General features: G+C 37.3%; 1 protein-coding gene across 5 annotated transcripts in view; it reads left to right on the forward strand.

The window, feature by feature from the left end:
• DCAF6 (DDB1 and CUL4 associated factor 6) overlaps positions 1–20,111 on the forward strand; it is a 141,989-nt gene that overhangs the window by 20,641 nt on the left and 101,237 nt on the right. For 4 of the 5 annotated variants that reach the window (XM_039241904.1, XM_039241905.1, XM_039241902.1 and 1 more), the window contains exons 2-3: positions 715–776; positions 13,342–13,434. In XM_039241904.1, the coding sequence (XP_039097835.1) occupies positions 715–776; positions 13,342–13,434 (155 nt within the window). Of the gene's footprint in view, positions 1–505; positions 524–714; positions 777–13,341; positions 13,435–20,111 lie in introns of those variants that run through there. The other variant, XM_039241906.1, reaches the window with a different exon arrangement.

Below are 20,111 nucleotides of genomic sequence, written 5' to 3' on the forward strand. Positions count from 1 at the left end.
GAAACATTTCTCTTTTTCAAAGGGATTTGTTCTATTTTTGTGGTATTAAAATTGTTCTGCTATTGATGGACATTTAGGCTGATTTTATTTTATTTTTTGCTGCTACGTTTCATCGTAAAATGAACTTTAAAATATTCTAACATTTCTGAAATTGAGATGTGTTTAAAAATAGGTAGCATCTATCAAAACACTGTTTGCCAACCTTTTTAAGGTTCAAAATCCTATCCCCCACCTCTATTCCTTACCCCCTTTCTCTGCTTTATATTTTTATACGACACTTTCATCAGATGATGTGTTCTGTATTGTTTTTCAATAAGCTCGTTAGAGTGCGGGCATCTGTTGCTTTTTGATCTCACCTCTACTCCTTGCTCCTAGAGCACCACGTGGAATGGAATGAGGACTCAATATATTGGTTGAATGAACGGTTGAATGAAGGGAATATGTGAATGATTACTGTGGTCCAGCCTCTGTGCTGAGGCCTTCCAATCTTTGATCCGCTTCATCCTTGCAGTAACTACATCAGGTGGGCAGGAACTACGGAATGAGGAAATGAGGGCTGTGGAGGAGATTAATTTCCCCAGTATCACTCAGCTTGTAAGTGGGAGTTGAAGTTAAGAGCTGCCTCTTGCTGTATCCGGGGCTCTTAACTTCTTTGTTACAGTTGTTTCAACAAAAATGACTTTTGACTTATTTAGTTTTTTTCTTTTTAAATAGGAAGAAGAGAATTTATCCAAAGACTGAAACTTGAAGCAACCCTGAATGTGCATGATGGCTGTGTAAGTAGTAATTCTCAACTATGAAGGACTTTGATACTAAGTGCTCAATATTTGATGAAATGCCCCATCTTCTTTGAAGAGATTATGAGTAACTATAATAAAATGGGAGAATAAAGCTTGACATTAAAACATAAAGAAATATATTTTGAATTTAGAAAAGTATGTGGGAGGTTTTTCAAAGCACAGGTGAGTTTTCTACTATCGCAAGACTTCCGTCTCTCACTCGAGGGTACTGCTCTTGTGACGGCCGCTAGTGATTACTAGTCGTTACTTCTCTGGAAATTTAGACATTAATTGAACACATATTCTTTTTCAAAATATTTTTTCTCTTGGTTTCTGCTGACACCACACTTGGTTCTCTCTGTGACTCCTTGACTTGCTATGTCTTCTCCGCGCAGCTGTGACTCCTCCACTCCCTGACCTTTAGTTGTTGAGGCACTGGGGTCCCTCCCGCCCCTTTCTCCTCACTTTGCTGAGACGCGCTGTCCAGCCCCCCGGCTAAGACACGTGACTTCCCTCTCTGTTTCTTCCCCAAGCCCCAGGTTCCCACAGCCAGCTCTCCTTAACATTCCTAGTTGTGTGTCTGATAGGCATGCCAGATTTACCAGGGCCAGAACAGAGTCCTTTTCCTTTTAGTTTCTGTACTGAAAATTTCAGACAATGCTTTTCATATACTTATCAGGTGGATCTAGCAGTGATCAGGATTGGGACATATTTGGGGTGCTGGGGGCTCAGTCGGTTAAACGTCTGATTTCGGCTCAGGTCATAATCTCACGGTTCGTGGGTTCGAGCCCCGCGTAGGGCTCTGTGCTGACTGCTTTGGAGCCTGGAGTCTGCTTTGGATTCTGTGTCTCCCTTCTGTCTGCTCCTCCCATGCTCAGTCCTTCTCTGTGTCTCTTTAAAAAATAAACGTTAAAAAAAATTTTTTTTTAAGATTGAGACATATTTTCCATTTCATTTTTCTTTTTGTTTTTTGATGAAGTACTTTAAAGCAAATCCCAGATATTGTGTCATTTCACTCCTGTATGTAGCCAAAAAGCAATGGACATTTTCATATGTAACCAAAATGCTATTATGTAATTTAACAAGATTGACAGTATATCCTTGGTATCTGATATACAGTCCATAATCAAATTTCCCTGTTATTTAGAATGTCTTTTTATAGTTGTTTGTTCCAGAGAGAATCCAGGCAAAGTCCATTCCTCAATTGCTGTGCCTCTTTTTTTTTTCTAGTTTTTATTTAAATTCTAGTTAACATACAGTATAATATTAGTTTCAGGAATAGAATTTAGTGATTAGTTACTTACATGTAACACCCAGTGCTCATCACAAGTGATGCCTCCTAAATCACTATTAAACTAGAGCAGGCTTCCCCTTCTTTGTTCCTGCCAGTGACTTGTTACAGAATGTAAGTCAGTTTTCCTACGGACTGGCACACGTTCCAGATACTGGTTTGGTTTCTTGTGGTGTCATTTAACTTGTTTTTATATTCTTTGTATTTCCTGTCCACAATTATGGAATTATAATTATGCTGTAAATATAGTTCAGGTATGTATTTATTTTAAAACTAAATACCATTTTTGGAGGGAGCAGGACAAAATAATATATGCGCATGATTCAGAATGGATCATAACAAAAAGTAACAGATGCGTCTCACTTTCTCTTATTTATTCCTTTCTTCTCCAAAACCAAACTCTTTGAATTGTTTTTCATTTCAGATCTTCTGATGATTTCTTTTGTATCTTTGTGTAATATTCTTATATTGATCTTTTTTAAATTGGCAACTTCAAACATCATCTGTTGAGTTCCTGCTATGATAGAGGAGAATTTATTTATACAACTCTCACTTTCTAAGATGTAGGCTTCTTGGAATTTTTATATTACTGGTTTTAGTCTCTGCACGAAACAACATACATAAACACCCTTTTGTTTTGCTGTCATTTATAGACAATATCTCTTCAGTCTTCATTCTGTAAGATACAGACATTTAATTCTTTCATCCTTTCCTCCACCTTTTTGTTTGAGTTTTTATTTTTAAGTAATCTCTATACCCACAACCCCGAGATCAAGAGTTGCATGGTCTGTGGACTGAGCCAGCCAGGCACACCTTTCTCTCCACCTTTTTATCTCTGTTTCACACCTCTGCCAGCTTGTATGCTTTTCTATTGTCAATATTGGTTACATGTGCCCTTTATTCCGTAGTCCTGGCTCTCTCTTAGTATTTGTCTGTGTATTCTAAAAGTCAAAGTGGGGTAAACAGTGCTAGTAAGGCTTATATGTATATGTACTTTTTTTTTTTATATTTTTATTTATTTCTAGGAGAGAGAGAGAGACAGCGTGAGCAGGGGAGGGTGAGAGAGAGAGGGAGACACAGACTCCGAATTAGGCTCCAGGCTCTGAGCTATCAGTCAGCACAGAGCCCGACGCGGGGCTTGAACCCATGAACCGCAAGATCATGACCTAAGCGAAAGTCGGACGCTTAACCGACTAAGCCACCCAGGCGCCCCTATATATATATGTACTTTTCTTAGTTTTTGTTAAATCCTTCAAAATAAGGAGAGGTTGGAAAAGAAAATTTATAAAGAAAATTATGTGATACATCATCTGTTCATAATACTCAACTGCTGGAAACTGGCCGGTGGATTTCCAGCTTGCTTCTGGCTGTCCTGCGGCCTGTATCTTCCAGGGCCTCTGACTGGGCGCTCGCGGCGTTCTCCAGTTTCTTCCCTTACTATGGGCTCTGTTAAGCATGTTTGTTCCAGTCACACTCCTCTCTTTGCTGCTCCTCAAATATACCAAGTACACCTCTGCCTAGTATATTTTATGCCTTCTACTCAGAACTCCCATACCCCGTATAACTGTAAAGCTCACCTCCTCATTTCATTTAGCTCTAAGTATTACCTGTCAGAGAAGCTCTTCTTGACCACCATCCTGATCAGCACCTTACTTTCTTTTGTTTTCTTTTCCTTCACAGTGCATTTCACTGTCTGACATTATATTATACAACCACATTTATTTATTTGTTGATAGTCTATACACCTGCCCTCCCACCTCCCTCCCCCAGAACACTAGACCAAAAAAAAACTACCTTTGGGAATTTATTTACTTCATCTAGTGTCAGGAGGAGGGTCTAGCACATACATGGCATTTATGATTGAAGAGGCAAACACAACCTCTCCAGCACTCTTTGTTTATTCTCTATATTTAAGAGTATCTCAGGTTTTGTCCCTTTTGCTGTTTTTATATTATTTTTGCTTCCCTTCCCTTATATTCAACTGTTTTGTATCTTAAATTCCTCATATAAGTGAAGTCATATGATATTTGTCTTTCTCTGACTAATTTTGTTTAGCTTAGTACCATCTAGTTCCGTTCACATAGTTTCAAATGGCAAGATTTCATTCTTTTGATTGCTGAGTAATACCCCATCGTATATGTATACCACATCTTCTTTGCCCACATTCATCCATCGATGGACATTTGGGCTCTTTCCATACTTGGGCTATTGTTGATAGCGCTGCTATAAACGTTGGGGTGCATGTGCCCCTTCGAAACAGCACACCTGTATCCCTTGGATAAATATCTACTAGTGCAATTGTTGGATCATAGAAGAGTTCAATTTTTAATTTTTTGAAGCACCTCCATACTGTTTTCCAGAGTGGCTGCCCCAGTGTGCATTCCCACCAGCAGTGCAAAAGAGTTCCTCTTTCTCCACATCCTCACCAGCATCTGTTGTTGCCTAAGTTGTTAATTTTAGCCATTCTGACAGGTGTGAGGTGGTATCTCATTGTGGTTTTGAGTTGTATTTTTCTGATGATGAGTGATGTTGAGTACTTTTTCATGTGTCTGTTAGCCAGCTGGATGGGTTGTTGTTGTTGTTGTTTTGAGAAGTGTCTATTCATGTCTTCTGCCCATTTCTTCACTGGATTATTTGTTTTTTGGGTGTTGAGTTTCATAAATTCTTTCTAGATTTTGGATACTAACCAACCCTTTATCTGATACGTCATTTGCAAATATCTTCTCCCATCCCATTGGTTGCCTTTTATTTTTGCTGATTGTTTCCCTCGCTGTGCACAAGCTTTTTATTTTGATGAGGTCCCAATAGTTCATTTTTGCCTTTGTTTCCCTTGCCTTTGGAGATGTGTTGAGTAAGAAGTTGCTGCAGCTAAGGTCAGAGAGGTTTTTGCCTGCTTTCTCCTCTAGGATTTTGATGGCTTCCTGTTTTACTTTTAGGTCCTTCATCCATTTTGAGTTTATTTTTGTGTAAGGTTTAAGAAAGTGGTCCCCGTTCATTTTTCTGCATGTCACCGTCTGGTTTTCCCAGCACCGTTTGCTGAAGAGACTCTATTCCATTGGATACTCTTTGCTGCTTTGTCACAGATTAGTTGGATGTATGTTTGTGGGTCCATTTCTGGGTTCTCTATTCTGTTCCATTGATCTGAGTGTCTGTGATTGTACCAGATATTGTTATTATTTTTATCTTGCATTTCATTTTTAAAATAGATAACACTTTTTCATGGTATAAAAATAAATTATTTTAAAAAGCAAGTAAAAAGTGGCTCCCACTCTTGTTTCTCTCTGCTCCACTCCTTTTTGCTCCCTAATACGTGTAACCATTTGTTTTAGTTTTTTGGATATCTTTTTTTTTCTTTTTCTTTTTTTTGTTTTTTGGATATCTTTCTACTTTTTCCAAGCTTGAGATATAATTTGCTTTTAGCATTGTGTACAGTATGATGATTTGATACAAATACATACTGTGAGGTGATTTCCATAGTAAATCGCCTCATGTAATTACTGTCGTTTGGTGGTTGTAGTAAGAACATTTAAGAACATACTTTATTAGCATTTTTCAAGTATACAGTGTAGTATTGTTACCTATAGCCACCAGCCATGCTGTACATTAGAGCCCCAGAATCACTCATTTTGCATGTTAGATGTATAGTAAGTTAGATGTATAGATGTATAGTAATGTATAGATCCCCATTAGATCTGTACGTTAGATCCCCAGAACTCACTCATCTTCTGACTGAAAGTTTGTGGTTCCTCAGGAACAGCTCACTTCCAGCTCCTGGCGACCGCCAGCCAGCCTACTCCCCCTGTGTCTCCATTGCGTGTTCTCAGATTCCGCGTGTAAATCCTATCAAACAGTATTGATCATTCCCTGTCTGGTCTTCGGGGTTCATCCATGTTGTTGCAAATGACAAGATTCCCTTCTTTTATACGCCTGAATCCTATTCCATCTCACATATGCACCACATTTTCCTCATCCGTTTGTTCATAGACACTTAGATTCCCTTCATGCCTTGGCTAGCGTGAAAAATGATGCAGTGAACATGGCAGGTATTTCTTCAATATAATGATTTCACTTCTTTTAGTTATATGCCCCGAATAAGATTGCTGGATCATAAGATCATTATATAATTAATTTTTTTGAGAAGCCTCTGTGCTGTTCTCCACAGCATCTGTAGCAATCGACAACCCCTACAGGAGCGCACTTGAGTTCCTTCTCACAGCCTCACCAGCCCTTGATGCCCCCTGTCTGGGCTGAGCCGGGAATCCCATCCTGGTGCACGCGAGCCCATCTCTGCACTATGGTTCTGATTTGCATTTCCCTCACGGTTACTGATGCTGAGTACTCTTTCATGTATTTTTTTGGCCATTTGTATATCTCCGGAAAAGGTCTATTTAGGTTCTTTGCCCATTTAAAAATCAGGTTATTTGGGGTTTTTTGTTACTAATTATATGAGCTCCTTACAGATTTTGGATATTAACCCCTTGTCCAGTTATGGTTTGCATATATTTTCTCCCGTTGTCTAGGTTTCCTCTTTATGTTGTTGGTTTCTGTTGCTGTGCAGAAGCTTCTGAATTTGAGTTAGTCGCACATGTTGATTTTTGCTTTTGTGCCTTGCGCTTTGGATGTCATATCCAAAAAACTCACTGCCCAGAACAAGGTCAAGGAGTCTTTCACTATGTTTACTTCAGCTCTTATGTTTATAAATCTTTAATCCATTTCAAGTTAATTTTGTTTTATTTTGCATGTGAACATCCAGTTTTCCCAAAACCATTTATTGGAAAGGTTGTCATTTCCCCATTGAGTATTCTTGGCTCCTTTGTTGTAAATTAATTGAGCATATGTACACACACACACACACACACATACACACATATTTATATATGGGGTTTTTGGGCTCTCTAGTCTGTTGCATTGGTCTTTGTGTATGTTTTTATGCCAATACCATACTATTTTGATTGGTGTAACTTTGTAATAGAGTTTAAGTCAGGAAGTGTGATGCCTCCAGCTTTGTTTTTCTTTCTCTGTGGTTCCATACAAATTTTACGTTTGTTTTTCTCTGTTTCTATGAAAAATGCCATTGGAATTTTAACATAGATTGCCATGAGTCTGTAGATGGCTTTGGGCAGTATGGACATTTTAATAAAATTAAGCCTTCCTGTACACGAACTCAGCATATCTTTCTATTTGTGTCTCCTTCATTGTCTTTCATCAGTATTGTGTAGATCTCAGTGTGTAGGTGTGTCACCTCTTTGGTTAAATTTATTTCAAAGTATTGTTTTAGATGCTATTGTAACTTGACATCAGATTGTTAGTATGTAGACTTGCAAGTGATATTTGTTTGTTGATTCTGTATCTTGAAACCACTAAATTCATGTATTAGTGCCAACAGTCCGTTGGTGGAGTCTTCAGGGTTTTCTAGGTATAAGATCATGTCATCCGCAAACAGAGTTTTTATTTCATCATTTCCAATTGGGACACCTTTTATTCTGTTTCTGGCCTAATTGTTCTGGCCAGGACTCCAGCACTCTGTTAAATACAAGTGATGAGAGTGCTCACCCTTGTCCTGTCTGATCTCCGAGGAAAAGCTTTCTTCAGCCGTTCAACATGGAGTATGATGTTAACTGTAGGCTTGTCATATACACCCTTTATTTTGGTGAGAAAATGTTCCTTCTGTACTTAATATTTTCAGGTGCTTTGTCTACGTCTATTGAGGTGATCGTATTATTTTTATCATTCATTACATTGATGTGGTGTATCACATACTGAGTTGTGTATACTGAGCCACCCTGTGTCTCAGTGCTACATCCCGCTTCGTCATGCTCTGTGACCCTTCTCATGTGCTTTGGAATTCGATTTGTTAGTAGTTTGTTTGGAGTATTTATGTCTACGTTCATCAGGAATATTGGCCTGTAATTTCCTTTTCTTGTCATACCTTATCTGGCGTTGAAATTAGAGTAATTCTTGCCTCAGGAAATGAGTTTGGGCATGTACCCTCCTCTTCAGTTTTCTGGAAGAGTGTGAGGTTTGGTGTTTATTCTTTAAATGTTTGGTAATTAGTTAAAGCCCTTGAAGCCATCTGGTCCTGGGCTTTTCTCTTTCTGCTCTCTGTCTCTCTCTAATGTTTACTTATTGTTGAGAGAGAGAGGGAGAGAGAGAGGTGGGGGAGGGGCAGAGAGCAAGAATTTCAAGCAGGGTCTGTCAGTGAGGAGCCTCCCTACTGTCAGTGCTGCGCCTCATATGGAGCTTGAAATCTCGAACTGGGAGGTAACTGGGAGATAACGAGCCAAAATCAAGAGTTCAACTGACTGAGCCACCCAGGCATTCCTTTTTTTGTTTTTTAAAGGTTTTTGATTACTGATTCAGTCTCCTTGTTAGTGGCCAATTCAGAATTTTTATTTCTTCATGATTCAGTTTCTGTAGGTTATACTAGAAAGTAAGTTGTCTAGTTTGTTGTTGTGTAAAAGACTGTGTTCTCTTACAGTCCTTTGTATTTCTGTGGTATCATTTGTAATGTCTTCTCTTTCCTTTATAATTTTATTTATTTGGATCTCACTTTTTTCCTTGGTAAGTCTAGCTAAAGGTTTGTCGTTTTTTTTCTTTTCAAAAAACCAACTGTTAGTTTCATTGATCTTTTTTGCTTCCATATTCTTTATTTTGTTTATTTCTGCTCTGATCTTTGTTGTCTCCTTTCTTCTGTTAACTTCGGGTTTAGTTTGTCTTTCTTTTTCTATTTCCTTTATGTGTTAAGTTCTGTTGCTGTTTTGTGATACTTCTTTTTTCTTAATGTAGGTATTTATTGCTAGAAGATTGCTGCTTAGAACTGCTTTTGCTGCATCCCATGTGTTTTATTTCCATTTTTGCTTGTTTCAGGATTTTTAAAAATTTCTTTTTTGACGCATAAGTTGTCCAAGAGTGTATTACTTAAGTTTCCATATGTTGGTGAAATTTCCAGTTTTCCTTCTGTTAATTTCTAGTTTTGGCCATTATGGTCAGAAAGATACTTGGTATGAATTAGCTCTTAAAATTTGCTAATATTTGTTTTGTGATTTATTATGATTTATCCCAGAGAATGTTCTTTGTGCACTTGACAGGAATGTCTGTTATGCTGCTCTTTGAGGAATTATTCTGTGTATGTCTAAATCTTGATCTAAAGTGTCGTTCAATTCTAATGTTTTCTTACTGATTTTTTGTCTTAACGATTTATCCATTGTTGAAAATGGGGTGCTGAAGTCTGCTGGTTTTTTGGTCTGTTTCTCCCTTTAGATCTGATATAGTAATTTTTAAAAATGTTTAGACATTCTAGTAGAAATCTAGTGATATCATGTTTTAATTTTATGTCCTAATTTGTCATATTTGTCTGTATCTCACAAACTTCCTAAACTCACTTATTAGTTCCAGTACTTACATTGTCTCTTTAGTTTTCTGAAAACTTGGTACAGTATTGTCATTATTTATTTGCTCTTAAATGTTTGGCAGAATTCACCAGAAAATTCTATCTGTAATCTCTTAATAAAAAAAGACTATATTTTGAGTGAATTTGGGTTAGTATATGTGTTTCAAGGATTTTGTCAATTTGATTTATGTTGCATTAATGTCATAAAGTTGACCATAGTATTCCCTTAATGTTTAGGTATGTATGTAGTTAGTGATGAATGTCAGCTTTCTCATTGCTCGTATTGATAATATGTTACCCTGTCCCCCTTTTTTTCTTGATCAGTCTGATAACATGTTCATTAATTTTATTTGTGTTTTCAAAGAATCAGCTTTTAGTGTTTTTGTGTATGTATGTATTGTTTTGTTTCTGTTTTCTGTGGTTTCATTGATTCCTGCTCTGATATTCATTATTTACAGTCTTATGCTGACTTTGGGTTTCACTTGTTCTCTTTATAATTTTTTTAATAGAAGTTGAGGTTACTGATAGGATACCTTTATCTTTTCTAACATAGGTATTTTAGTGTTTTAAGTTTACTTTCAAGTACAGAGTTAGCTGCAACCCACAAAATGAGATATGTTGTGCTTTTGTTTTCATTCAGTTCAAAATACCTTCTAGCTTATTAGGTAATTTCTTTTTTGAGCATCTGTTATTTAGTAGTTTCCAAATATTCCTTTGTGTTAATGATTTTCATTTAGTTCCATTTGGGTCAGAAAACATATTCTGTATTAGCTGAAATCTTTTAAAAATATTGAGATTGTTTTATGGACCATAAGTATTTTCTATATTGGTAAATAGTTTTTTGTGTACTTAAGAAGATAATGTAGGGGCACCCGGGTGGTTCAGTCACTTGAGTGTCCAACTCTTGATTTCGGCTCAGGTCATGATCTCAGGGTCATGGGATCGAGCCCCATGTCAGGCTGCATGCTGAGCATGAAGCCTACTCAGAATTCTCTTTCTCTTTCCCTCTGCCCTTCTCCCCTGCTTGCACTCTCTCTCTGTGGCTCTAAAAAAGGGGGGAGGCGGGTGTGTATTCTGTTTTTTAGTTGTTTCAAATGTGATAGTAAATTTGGTTGATGTTACTCTATCTTGATTGAAAGTGGAGTCTGTTTTTAATTTAGATACAGTTCATATACTATACAATTCCCCCATTTTAAGTGTGCAGTTCAGTGTTGTTTTTAGTATGTTCATAAAGTTGTACAGTCCACCACTATCTAATTCCTGTATATTTTCACCATCTGAAAAAGAACGTGCATAGCAGTTATCATTCACTCACATTCCTCCTCCACCTAGCTGTTGGCAATCACTAATCTACTCTCTGTCTCTACAGATAGGCCTGTCCTAGAATTTCAGAATAAATGGAATCACATAATATGTGACTTTCAGACTGGCTTCCGTCACTCAGCACAATGTCTTCAGAGTGTGTCCATGTTGCAGCATGTATCAGTGCCTTATTGCTGCTGCATCCTTGTACGGGTGTTTTATTAGGAGCAAATGGATAGTGACATTTTGTTTAGCCATTCATTCATAAATGTTGGGGTTACTTCCCCGTTTGGCTCCCAGGAGCAGTGCAGCTATGGATTTTTGTGTACATGTTTTTATTTGGTCCACATTTTCAGTTTTCTTGGATTTATCTCTTGTGGAATTGCTGGGCCATAGGGTAACTGTTTCAGTTTTTGAGGAACTGCCAACTTGCTTAAATAGCACAGTTTTGCATTCCTACAGCAATGTATAAGGATTCCAGTTTCTTGACATCTAGCTAGCAATTATTATTTTTTGTCATTTAAAAATTTTTTTATTATAGCTGTCCTTCTGGGCAGTAAGTGGTAATTGATTTTGGTTTTAATTTTCATAAAGATTGATACCTTTGTTTCCTTCTAAGTTTTATAGTTTGGGCTTTTACATTTAGATTTTTTTATCATTTGCAGTTAATTTCTGTATGTGGTATTCCTTTCCTTGTGTATATCCAGTTGTCTCAGCACTGTTTGTTGAAAAAATATTCTTCCTCCATTGAACGGTCCTGGATCTTGTCAAAAATTACTTGGCCATAATATACGGGTTTATTTCTGGACTCTCAATTCCATTCCATTGATTTAAGTTTGTGATCATGACAGTACCACACAGCCTTGATTACTATAGCTCTGAGTAAGTTCTTTTAATTTTTTTTAGGTGGCCTCGTTTCATGTTTCTGGGTACAAAATGAACCAATTAAAATAAATTTAAACAATAAAATTTCTTATTTCTTTCTTTATTTTTATGAGGTAGAATTGACATACAATATTGTATTAGTTTTGGGTATACAGCATAGTGATTGGACAATTCTGTACAAGACTTCAGTGTTTACCATGATCGTATAGTTACCATCTGTCACCATATAACAGTATTACAATATTATTGACTATAGTCCCTGTGCCTTACTTTTTTTACTTTTCATCTCTTTGACTTATTTATTTTAGAACTGAAAGCTTGTACCTCTTAATCCCCTTCATCTATTTTGCCCATTTCCCTGGCCCATCCCCTCTGGCAGCCACTAGTTCTCTGTATTTATGATTCTGTTTGGTTTTTGTTTGTTTTGTTTTTTAGATTCCCTATATTAAGTGAAATATGGCACTCATCTTTTTTTTATTTTTAATGTTTTTTAAAATTTATTTCTGAGAGAGAGAGAGACAGCATGAGCAGGGGCGGGTCAGAGAGAGAGAGAGAGACAGAATCTGAAGCAGGCTCCAGGCTCTGAGCTGTCAGCATAGAGTCCGACATGGGGCTTGAACCCACGAACTATGAGATCATGACCTGAACCGAAGTCAGACGCTTAACTGACTTGAGCCACCCAGGTGCCCCAGCACTCATCTTTAAGATGTATGACTTATTTCACTTAGCTTAATATCCTCTAGGTCCATCCATGGTGTTACAGATGTCAAAATCTCATTCTTTTTATGGCAAAGTAATGTTCCGTTGTATATATATACTACATCTTTATCCATTCATCTATCAATGGACTCTGGGCTGCTGCTTCCGTATCTTGGCTCTTGTAAATAACGCAGTAAACATAGGGGTGTGCGTACTTTTTGAGTTAGTGTTTTTGTTTTCCTTGGGCAAATGCCCGGTAGTAGAATTACTGGATCATATGGTAATTCAATTTTTAATTTTTTGAGGAAACTCTGTACTGTTTTCCACAATGGCTGCACCAGTTTATGTTCCCACCAATAGTGCATGAGGGTTCTCTGTTCTCTGAGTCCTTGCTGACCATTGTTATTTCTTGTCTTTTTGATACTACTCTTAGTGAGATTTTCCTTTTATAGGGCGTACACATGTACAGGTCCCGTTTTGTGTCCTCACCATTTAGAGATGGCATCTCTGTGGGACTCACGTGACTCTCCTTACACTACCGTTCAGCAGCATTGATAACAGCTGCTTGTAGAGTTGTTAGTGAAACAACTTGTATGGGGGGGGGGGGGACAGTGTTCCAGTAAAGAAGAATGTGTCCCCACTTCTCTGTCAGGACCAAGAGCTCATACAGTGTAGAGTAAAAGGAGCAGCTACCAGTCAGTCTGGTTATTCCGATGCCTTTGAAAGCCCACCTTGAAAAAATGTCCCCCCAAAACAAGAGAGAGAGAGAGAGAGAGAGCAAAAGGGCTAGTTTTAAAGACTCAGTCATTTTACTGTGAATTTACAGAATGTTGTATTTGCTAAATGGCTGTATTTTCAGTAGGTAAACTGGTAAATACTTACCATAGACACAACTTTATTAGTGATAATAAATTTTGAACCATCAATTAGCTGAAAGATGGCATACTTGTTTTTATGTTTAGTGTGCTTAAATTTATATTTTGCTTTCTTTTTAGGTTAATACAATCTGTTGGAATGAGACTGGAGAATATATTTTATCTGGCTCAGATGACACCAAGTTAGTGATTAGTAATCCTTACAGCAGAAAGGTAAAGTGGTTTAAAAAATCTATCATTTCATGAGAAAAATTAGGAAGCTAAAAATTAAGAAACTGTATATAATTATGGAATGGTCGTTTGTAATATCCTTCTTATTTTGCTAACGTTAGTTATATAATTTGGAAGTTATTACATGCATATCCCTCAGTCTCCTTAGGAAAACCTTAGATTTCACTCAGCATTGACTCCAGCAAATTTGAATATGGTTCACTTTATCCACTTGGGTAAAATTGCCAAAAGTAACATTATTTCAGTAAACCATTCTTTTGAGGGCAGTCAATGTGATTTTTTTTTTTCTTTCATGCTCACAAAATCTTCCCTTCAGCCAAGTGATTAAGAAACAGTATATTATTGGTGTGTCTGGGTGGCTCAGTCCGTTAAGCGTCCAACTTCAGCTCAGGTCATGATCTCACAGTTTATGAAACCGTGCCGGGCTCTATTTGCAAGATAGAGCCTAGAGCCTTCTTCGGATTCTGTGTCTCCCTCTCTCTCTCTGACCCTCCCCTGCTCACACTGTCTCTCTCTCAGAAATAAATAAAAACATTAAAAAAATAAATAGTATATTATCAGTTTGCAAAAACAATGTTGAGGTTCTAGCGAAATGCTTCGTGATATCTAATAACGCAAACTGGCTTATCATATTGAGTTTTAGGATTATTTCTCATTTTTAGTGGCCCTTCTCTATATATGAAGAAATCCATCATTTCTTGGCCTTTTGGCTAAGATCAAGTGTATATATGAAGAAACCCATACACCTATTTTTGTATCAGATTGTCAGACCAAATTCTCATTTAAAATAGTAGCAACCTTACAGAATGAATTATTCAAATATTTTTTATTTTTCCACATTTAAACAGTTAAGATATTCTAATAAATGTTTGTGGTCCTTCAGTCTGAATGAAGTTCATATTGAAGATATCCTTGATTAAAAGACAGGTTATAATTTTATTTCAGGAATAGCTTTACTAAATTGTCCTGACTTAGCAGAGGGAAGCTTGATGTTTTCAATCCTGCTCCTTTAGGTCTGCAGTTAGTAGGTCTTTTAAGGTGCCTGGATCCAGTTGCCGTGTGGAGCTTGGGGCCTGGCTCAATGGCATGTGGAAGCATTCTGATCTCCCAAATGTGGAGGCTGTCTGCGTAATGTCAGAAAGCTGTCTTTTTGGATTTCTGTGGAGGCCTCATTACATAGTCCATAGTCCTAATTGACTGTCATTAGGCATTAGTCACTGACTGATTCACCCTCCAGCCCCTCTCCACTTCCAAGTTGCAACTCTGATCTTACAATGGTTCCTTCTTGCAACCCGTCCTCGCCCTTTGGTGGATTCCAAAAGTCAACGTCCATTAATAACAAGACACCTGTGTCACCTTTATGTCTCTGAGGCATTGTCATAAACCATTAATAACAAAATACCCATGTCACCTCTATGTCTCTGAAGCATTTTCAAAAAACCATTGAGCAAGACCAGATATATCAGAAAAATAGATTTTGGTCATCTGAATGACCAAAGGTTTATTTATTTATTTTTTTAAATGTTTCTTATTTTGAGAGAGAGAGAGCAGGGGAGGGACAGAGAGACCGAGAATCCCAAGCATGCTCTGTGCTGTGAGTGGAGGGCCCAACACAGGGCTCCCTCCTATGAACTGTGAGATCACGACCTGCGCTGAAATCAGGAATCAGTTGCTTAACCAACTGAGCCACTCAAGCACCCTCGAAGGTATATTGTTTATAAATCATTACATTGTACTAGGACAACCTTTTTGTTACAATAGAGGAAATTTCCTGGAATGATGTATGTTTGGAATGCTCTTTGACCATCACCCTCAGAATTTTAACGTTAACAGTACTCCTAGCAGTTGTTCTGGACGCCAGTGGAATAATAATCTTTTTGTTTTTGAAAAGATGCAGAACTTCACTTTTTTAAAATTGTAGTAAAACACACAGCACGTAAAATTAACTATCTTAATCATCTTTAATATTTCTGCTCAGTGACGTTAAGTATATTTACATTGTTGATACTGTCACCACATCTAGCTACAGAACTATTTTCATCTTGTAGAGCGGAAGCTCTGACCCCATTAAACAACAACTTTTTCTTCTCTCCCTCCAGCCCTTGGCAACCATCATTCTACTTTTTGTTTCTATGAATTTGACCACTCTAGATACCTCATATAAGTGTTTATATGATGTTTGTCTTTTTGATACTGCCTTTTTCACTTAGCATGATGTCTTTAATGTTCAAACATGTTCCACCATGTGTCAAGATTTTCTTTTTTAAGCGTGAACATTCTCTTGTATGTACATACCACATTTTGTTTATGCATTCATCTTTCAGTGGATACTTGAGTTACTTCTACCATTTTGATATTGTGAACCATGGTCCTATGAACATAGGTGTACACCATTCTCTCCAAGTCCTTACTTTCAATTATTTTCTGACTATACTCAATGGAATCATTTTTAGAAGATCTTGTTTATTCTTCATTTGCTCATTTTTGGCTTAACTGACTGAGCCACCCAGGCGCCCCAATTTGCTTATTTTTGGAAAAAGGACAGTCACTTTGATGGCGTGGTTCCCAAAAGAATATATATATTTGAAAACTGCTTACTCTTTTTCATTGTCAGTTTAAAAAATGATTAATCAGATAATATTTTTAAAAGTTTAAATATAATAGGACTTTATCTTTTTCATGTAGTGGTCTTAATAGATCCAAATTTGCTTTCATATAGAGATATTTAAATTTTTTTTAAACATAGATGATTAATTATATAGGAAAATAAAGGATTTTAAAATATTTATTTCTTCAGAGAAAGAGAGAGTTCATGAGCAGGGGAGGGGTAGAGAGGGAGAGAGAGAATCCCAAGCAGTGGGGCTCGATCTTGAGAACCATGAGATCCTGGCCTGAGCCGAAATCAAGAGTCAGATGCTTAACTGAATGAGCCACCCAGGCACCCAAAATAACATTTTTTTGGTTCTGAGTCAAATATTATCTGTTCTTAAAGTTTGACTTTATTTTTAGGTTCTGTGAATTCATGGAAAGATTAATGCAAACAAAATTTTGAAATACATTTTTTTTTTTTACAGAGTTAAGAGGTTGGAGGTATTCCTTATTAATGGTAATATCTTGGTTGTATGTGTTGAATGTCTCAAATGTATAAAACAGAGAAGTTTCTTTTTCCAGTAATTATAGTCTGGTTTACTTGAACCAATCCTCCCACTGAAAAAACTAAAATATTCTTGATTAAAGACTTTAGGGGCGCCTAGATGGCTTAAACGGTTAAGCGTCTGACTTCGGCTCAGGTCATGATCCCATGGTTCATGGGTTTGAGCCCCTCATCACGCTCTGTGCTGACAGCTAGCTCAGAGCCTGGAGCCTGCTTCAGATTCTGTGTCTCCCTCTCTCTCTGACCCTCCCCTGCTCACACTGTCTCTCTCACTCTCTCAGAAATAAATAAAACATTAAAAAAAAATTTTAAAAAGACTTTACAAATTATCCTAAAGAAAAAAAAAACTGTCTGAAAGTAACAAATAACTGCCTTGATAGTAAGGGATTATCAGTCCAAAGTGTAGGGGAAAAGGTGAATCCAGAGAAGTGAGCATGAAAGCCATTTCTCCCTGAAGATATTTGTTGATCCAAGCATATATAAACTTTAATCTTGATGGCCTTGAAGGTCAAGGTAGACAGAAACAAAGCTTAGGACCCAAATCAAGTATGGATTTCTATAGCAGACTCTCCACAGTATGCCAGCACACCCCTCCCCCCACAGCTCAAAAACGATGGCCTTGTGACATCTAATATAAAAGAAATCCTAGGTGTACTGTGTATGCAGAATTTTTCCTGACTTGGCCTCAGCCAGCTCCCTGGGTGGCTCAGTCGGTTAAGTGTCTGACTTCAGCTCAGGTTATGATCTTTCAGTTCGTGAGTTTGAGCCCCACATCAGTCTCTCTGCTGTCAGCGCAGAGCCCACTTCAGATCCTCTGCCATCCCCTCCCTCTGCCCCTCCCCTGCTTGTTCTCTCTCTCAAAAGTAAATAAACATTAAAAAAAAGATAATAAAATAAATTAAAAAATAAATCTCGATCACTTTAATAAAATCCCATCTTGATTTATGAACAATATGTGATATGTCAGTACACGTATTAGTGTATCTGGTGCTTTTGTTTCTGAAGCTATGCATAAACCTGTTAAAAGGAGATAAATCATGAATTGTTAAGAATGATGTCTGCTGAATGTGACTGAAGCAAAGCCAAAAGCTATCAGATGAAGAAGAAACCAATACAAACACAGTACATAGTGACTTTTATACAGTTAGCTACATAGTAAGCCAGGCTAAAATACCTGACCGAGTTAAAGGCCGTGATACCTGTCTTGTGTAAAAGATTTACATTAATTATTTTCTCTGTTATTTTTTATACCTTAATGTATCAGATCTTAGTATCTTACACTTGGAGAGAGGAATGAAAGATTTTAAAACACTTAACAGACAAATTTTATTCTCCATTGGCTTTAGTTGACACAGGTGCAAAAGACACCCCCCCCTTTTTTTTTTTTATTTAATCTTAAATATATGTACATTATATATGTAAGATTTACTGTGTCATAATTTATGGTTTTCAGTAAATTCTTATTTTGGCCATACCTTATAACCTAGGTCTTAAATAAAATGAGGTGATGTAAATATTTAAATTTGTCAAAGTAAATAGCTGCTAGTATCTATTACAGATTTATGTTATGATTTGATGTGATACTCTCTGTTAAGAATTTGACAGTTAGTGTTACACAGTAAATACTTAAAACCAAACCCAAAATAAAGTTAAAATATATTTTCGTAACTTTGTTTTAAAATTTTAAAATATAAGGGAAAATTGAAAAAAATAACAATGAACATCCACAAATAGATTTTTTTAAAGCATTTGAGCATAAGTTGGAGGCATCATGATCTTCATGAATACTTTTAGTATAAATCTAAGAACAAGAACACTATCCTATTTTTTTTATGTATACCAAAGAGATCAAACAAGGCCACACTCTAGCTTACTTCAGCTCTCATACTATAAACATATTATGTCCTTTTCATGATATATTTTGTGTCATGTTTTGCATTCTTATGCTTTTTACTTATGATTACACTATTTTTTTAAGTTTTTTTTTTTGAGAGAGAGAGGAAGAGAGTGCATGCGTGCACACCATAAGCAAGAGGGGCAGAGAGAGAGGGAGACACAGAATCCAAAGCAGAGAATCTGAAGCAGGCTCCAGACTCTGTCAGCACAGAGCCCCGACTTGGGACTTGAACTCACTAACCATGAGCTAAAGTCGAGTGCTTAACCAGCTAGCACATGCAGGCACCCCAATGATAATTTCACTGTTTAAAATCTCCCTAGCCAGGTATCATGCCGAAGTACTGTCTCATGTTTCTAAGCACAAGAACCCTGGGATATTTCTTATGGAGAAAATATGTTTTAAAAAAGCTTCATGTAGGCATGAATTATGTTGTTGGCCAAGAGCTCAGTGCTAATGAATCAACAAAATATAATAAATAAGGTCTTTAAACAGAAACATATAAAACAAGATTGTGTAGGGGTTCATGGGAGGCTGTTATTTAAGTATCTCTTGACTTCGCCTCAGTTCATGATCTCATGGTTCAGGGGATTGAGCCCAACAGAGGGCTCTGTTGATGGCATGGGATTCTCTCTCTCCCTCTTTATGTCTCTGCCCCTCTCGCACTCACATGCCCCCCCCCCGCCACCTGCAATAAACATACATTAAAAAATAAATAAATAAAACAAGACTGTGTATTGATTGAGAAAAATGTTGTGGCCAGAGGCTCATAGGAACCTAATCATGTGTTTCCCTAGGAGCAGTGATTCAGTACTTGTTAATTCAGTATTTGTGCTGACTTTACAAAACATAATTATCAGGAATTATGAGAATTGACTATATGCTATTATATATATGATAGGTATATTATTTTCTGAATTACACATGCATGTATGTGCTCATATGGTCCGTATTCACATTTCCTTATTTTTTTCATCTCATTCTTGGTATTGCCGTCCTCTTTCAACCCAGGCTCCATCTGTCTTTTCATTTTTTTTTTTAAAGATTTTTATTTATTTCTAGGAGAGAGAGAGAAAGATAGCGTGAGCAGGGGAGGGTCAGAGAGAGAGGGAGTCACAGACTGTAACAGGCTCCAGGCTCTGAGCTGGCAGTCAGCACAGAGCCCGACGTGGGGCTCTAACCCACTAACCGCGAGATCATGACCTAAGCGAAAGTCGGACGCTTAACTGACTAAGCCACCCAGGTGCCCCTGTCTTTTCATTTTTAAAATATATTGGGGCGCCTGGGTGGCTCAGTCGGTTAAGCGTCCGACTTCAGCTCAGATCATGATCTCACCATTCATGGGTTCAAGTCCCGCATTGGGCTCTGTGCTGACAGTTCAGAGCCTGGAGCTGCTTCAGATCCTGTATCTCCCTCTCTCTCTGACCCCCTCCTGCTCACACTGTGTCTCTCTCTCTTTCAGAAATAAATAAAACATTAAAAAAAAATAAAATTAAATATATTATCTATTACTGATACAGATTTTTTTTTTTTGTTAGTTTATTCATTTGATAGAGAGCATGTAAGCAGGAGAGGGGCAGAGAGAGACGGAGAAAGAGAATTCCAAGCAGG

This window comes from Hyaena hyaena, unplaced genomic scaffold (genome assembly GCF_003009895.1).
Source record: "Hyaena hyaena isolate Hyena2069 unplaced genomic scaffold, ASM300989v1 scaffold_201, whole genome shotgun sequence".
Taxonomy (NCBI): Eukaryota; Metazoa; Chordata; class Mammalia; order Carnivora; family Hyaenidae; genus Hyaena; species Hyaena hyaena.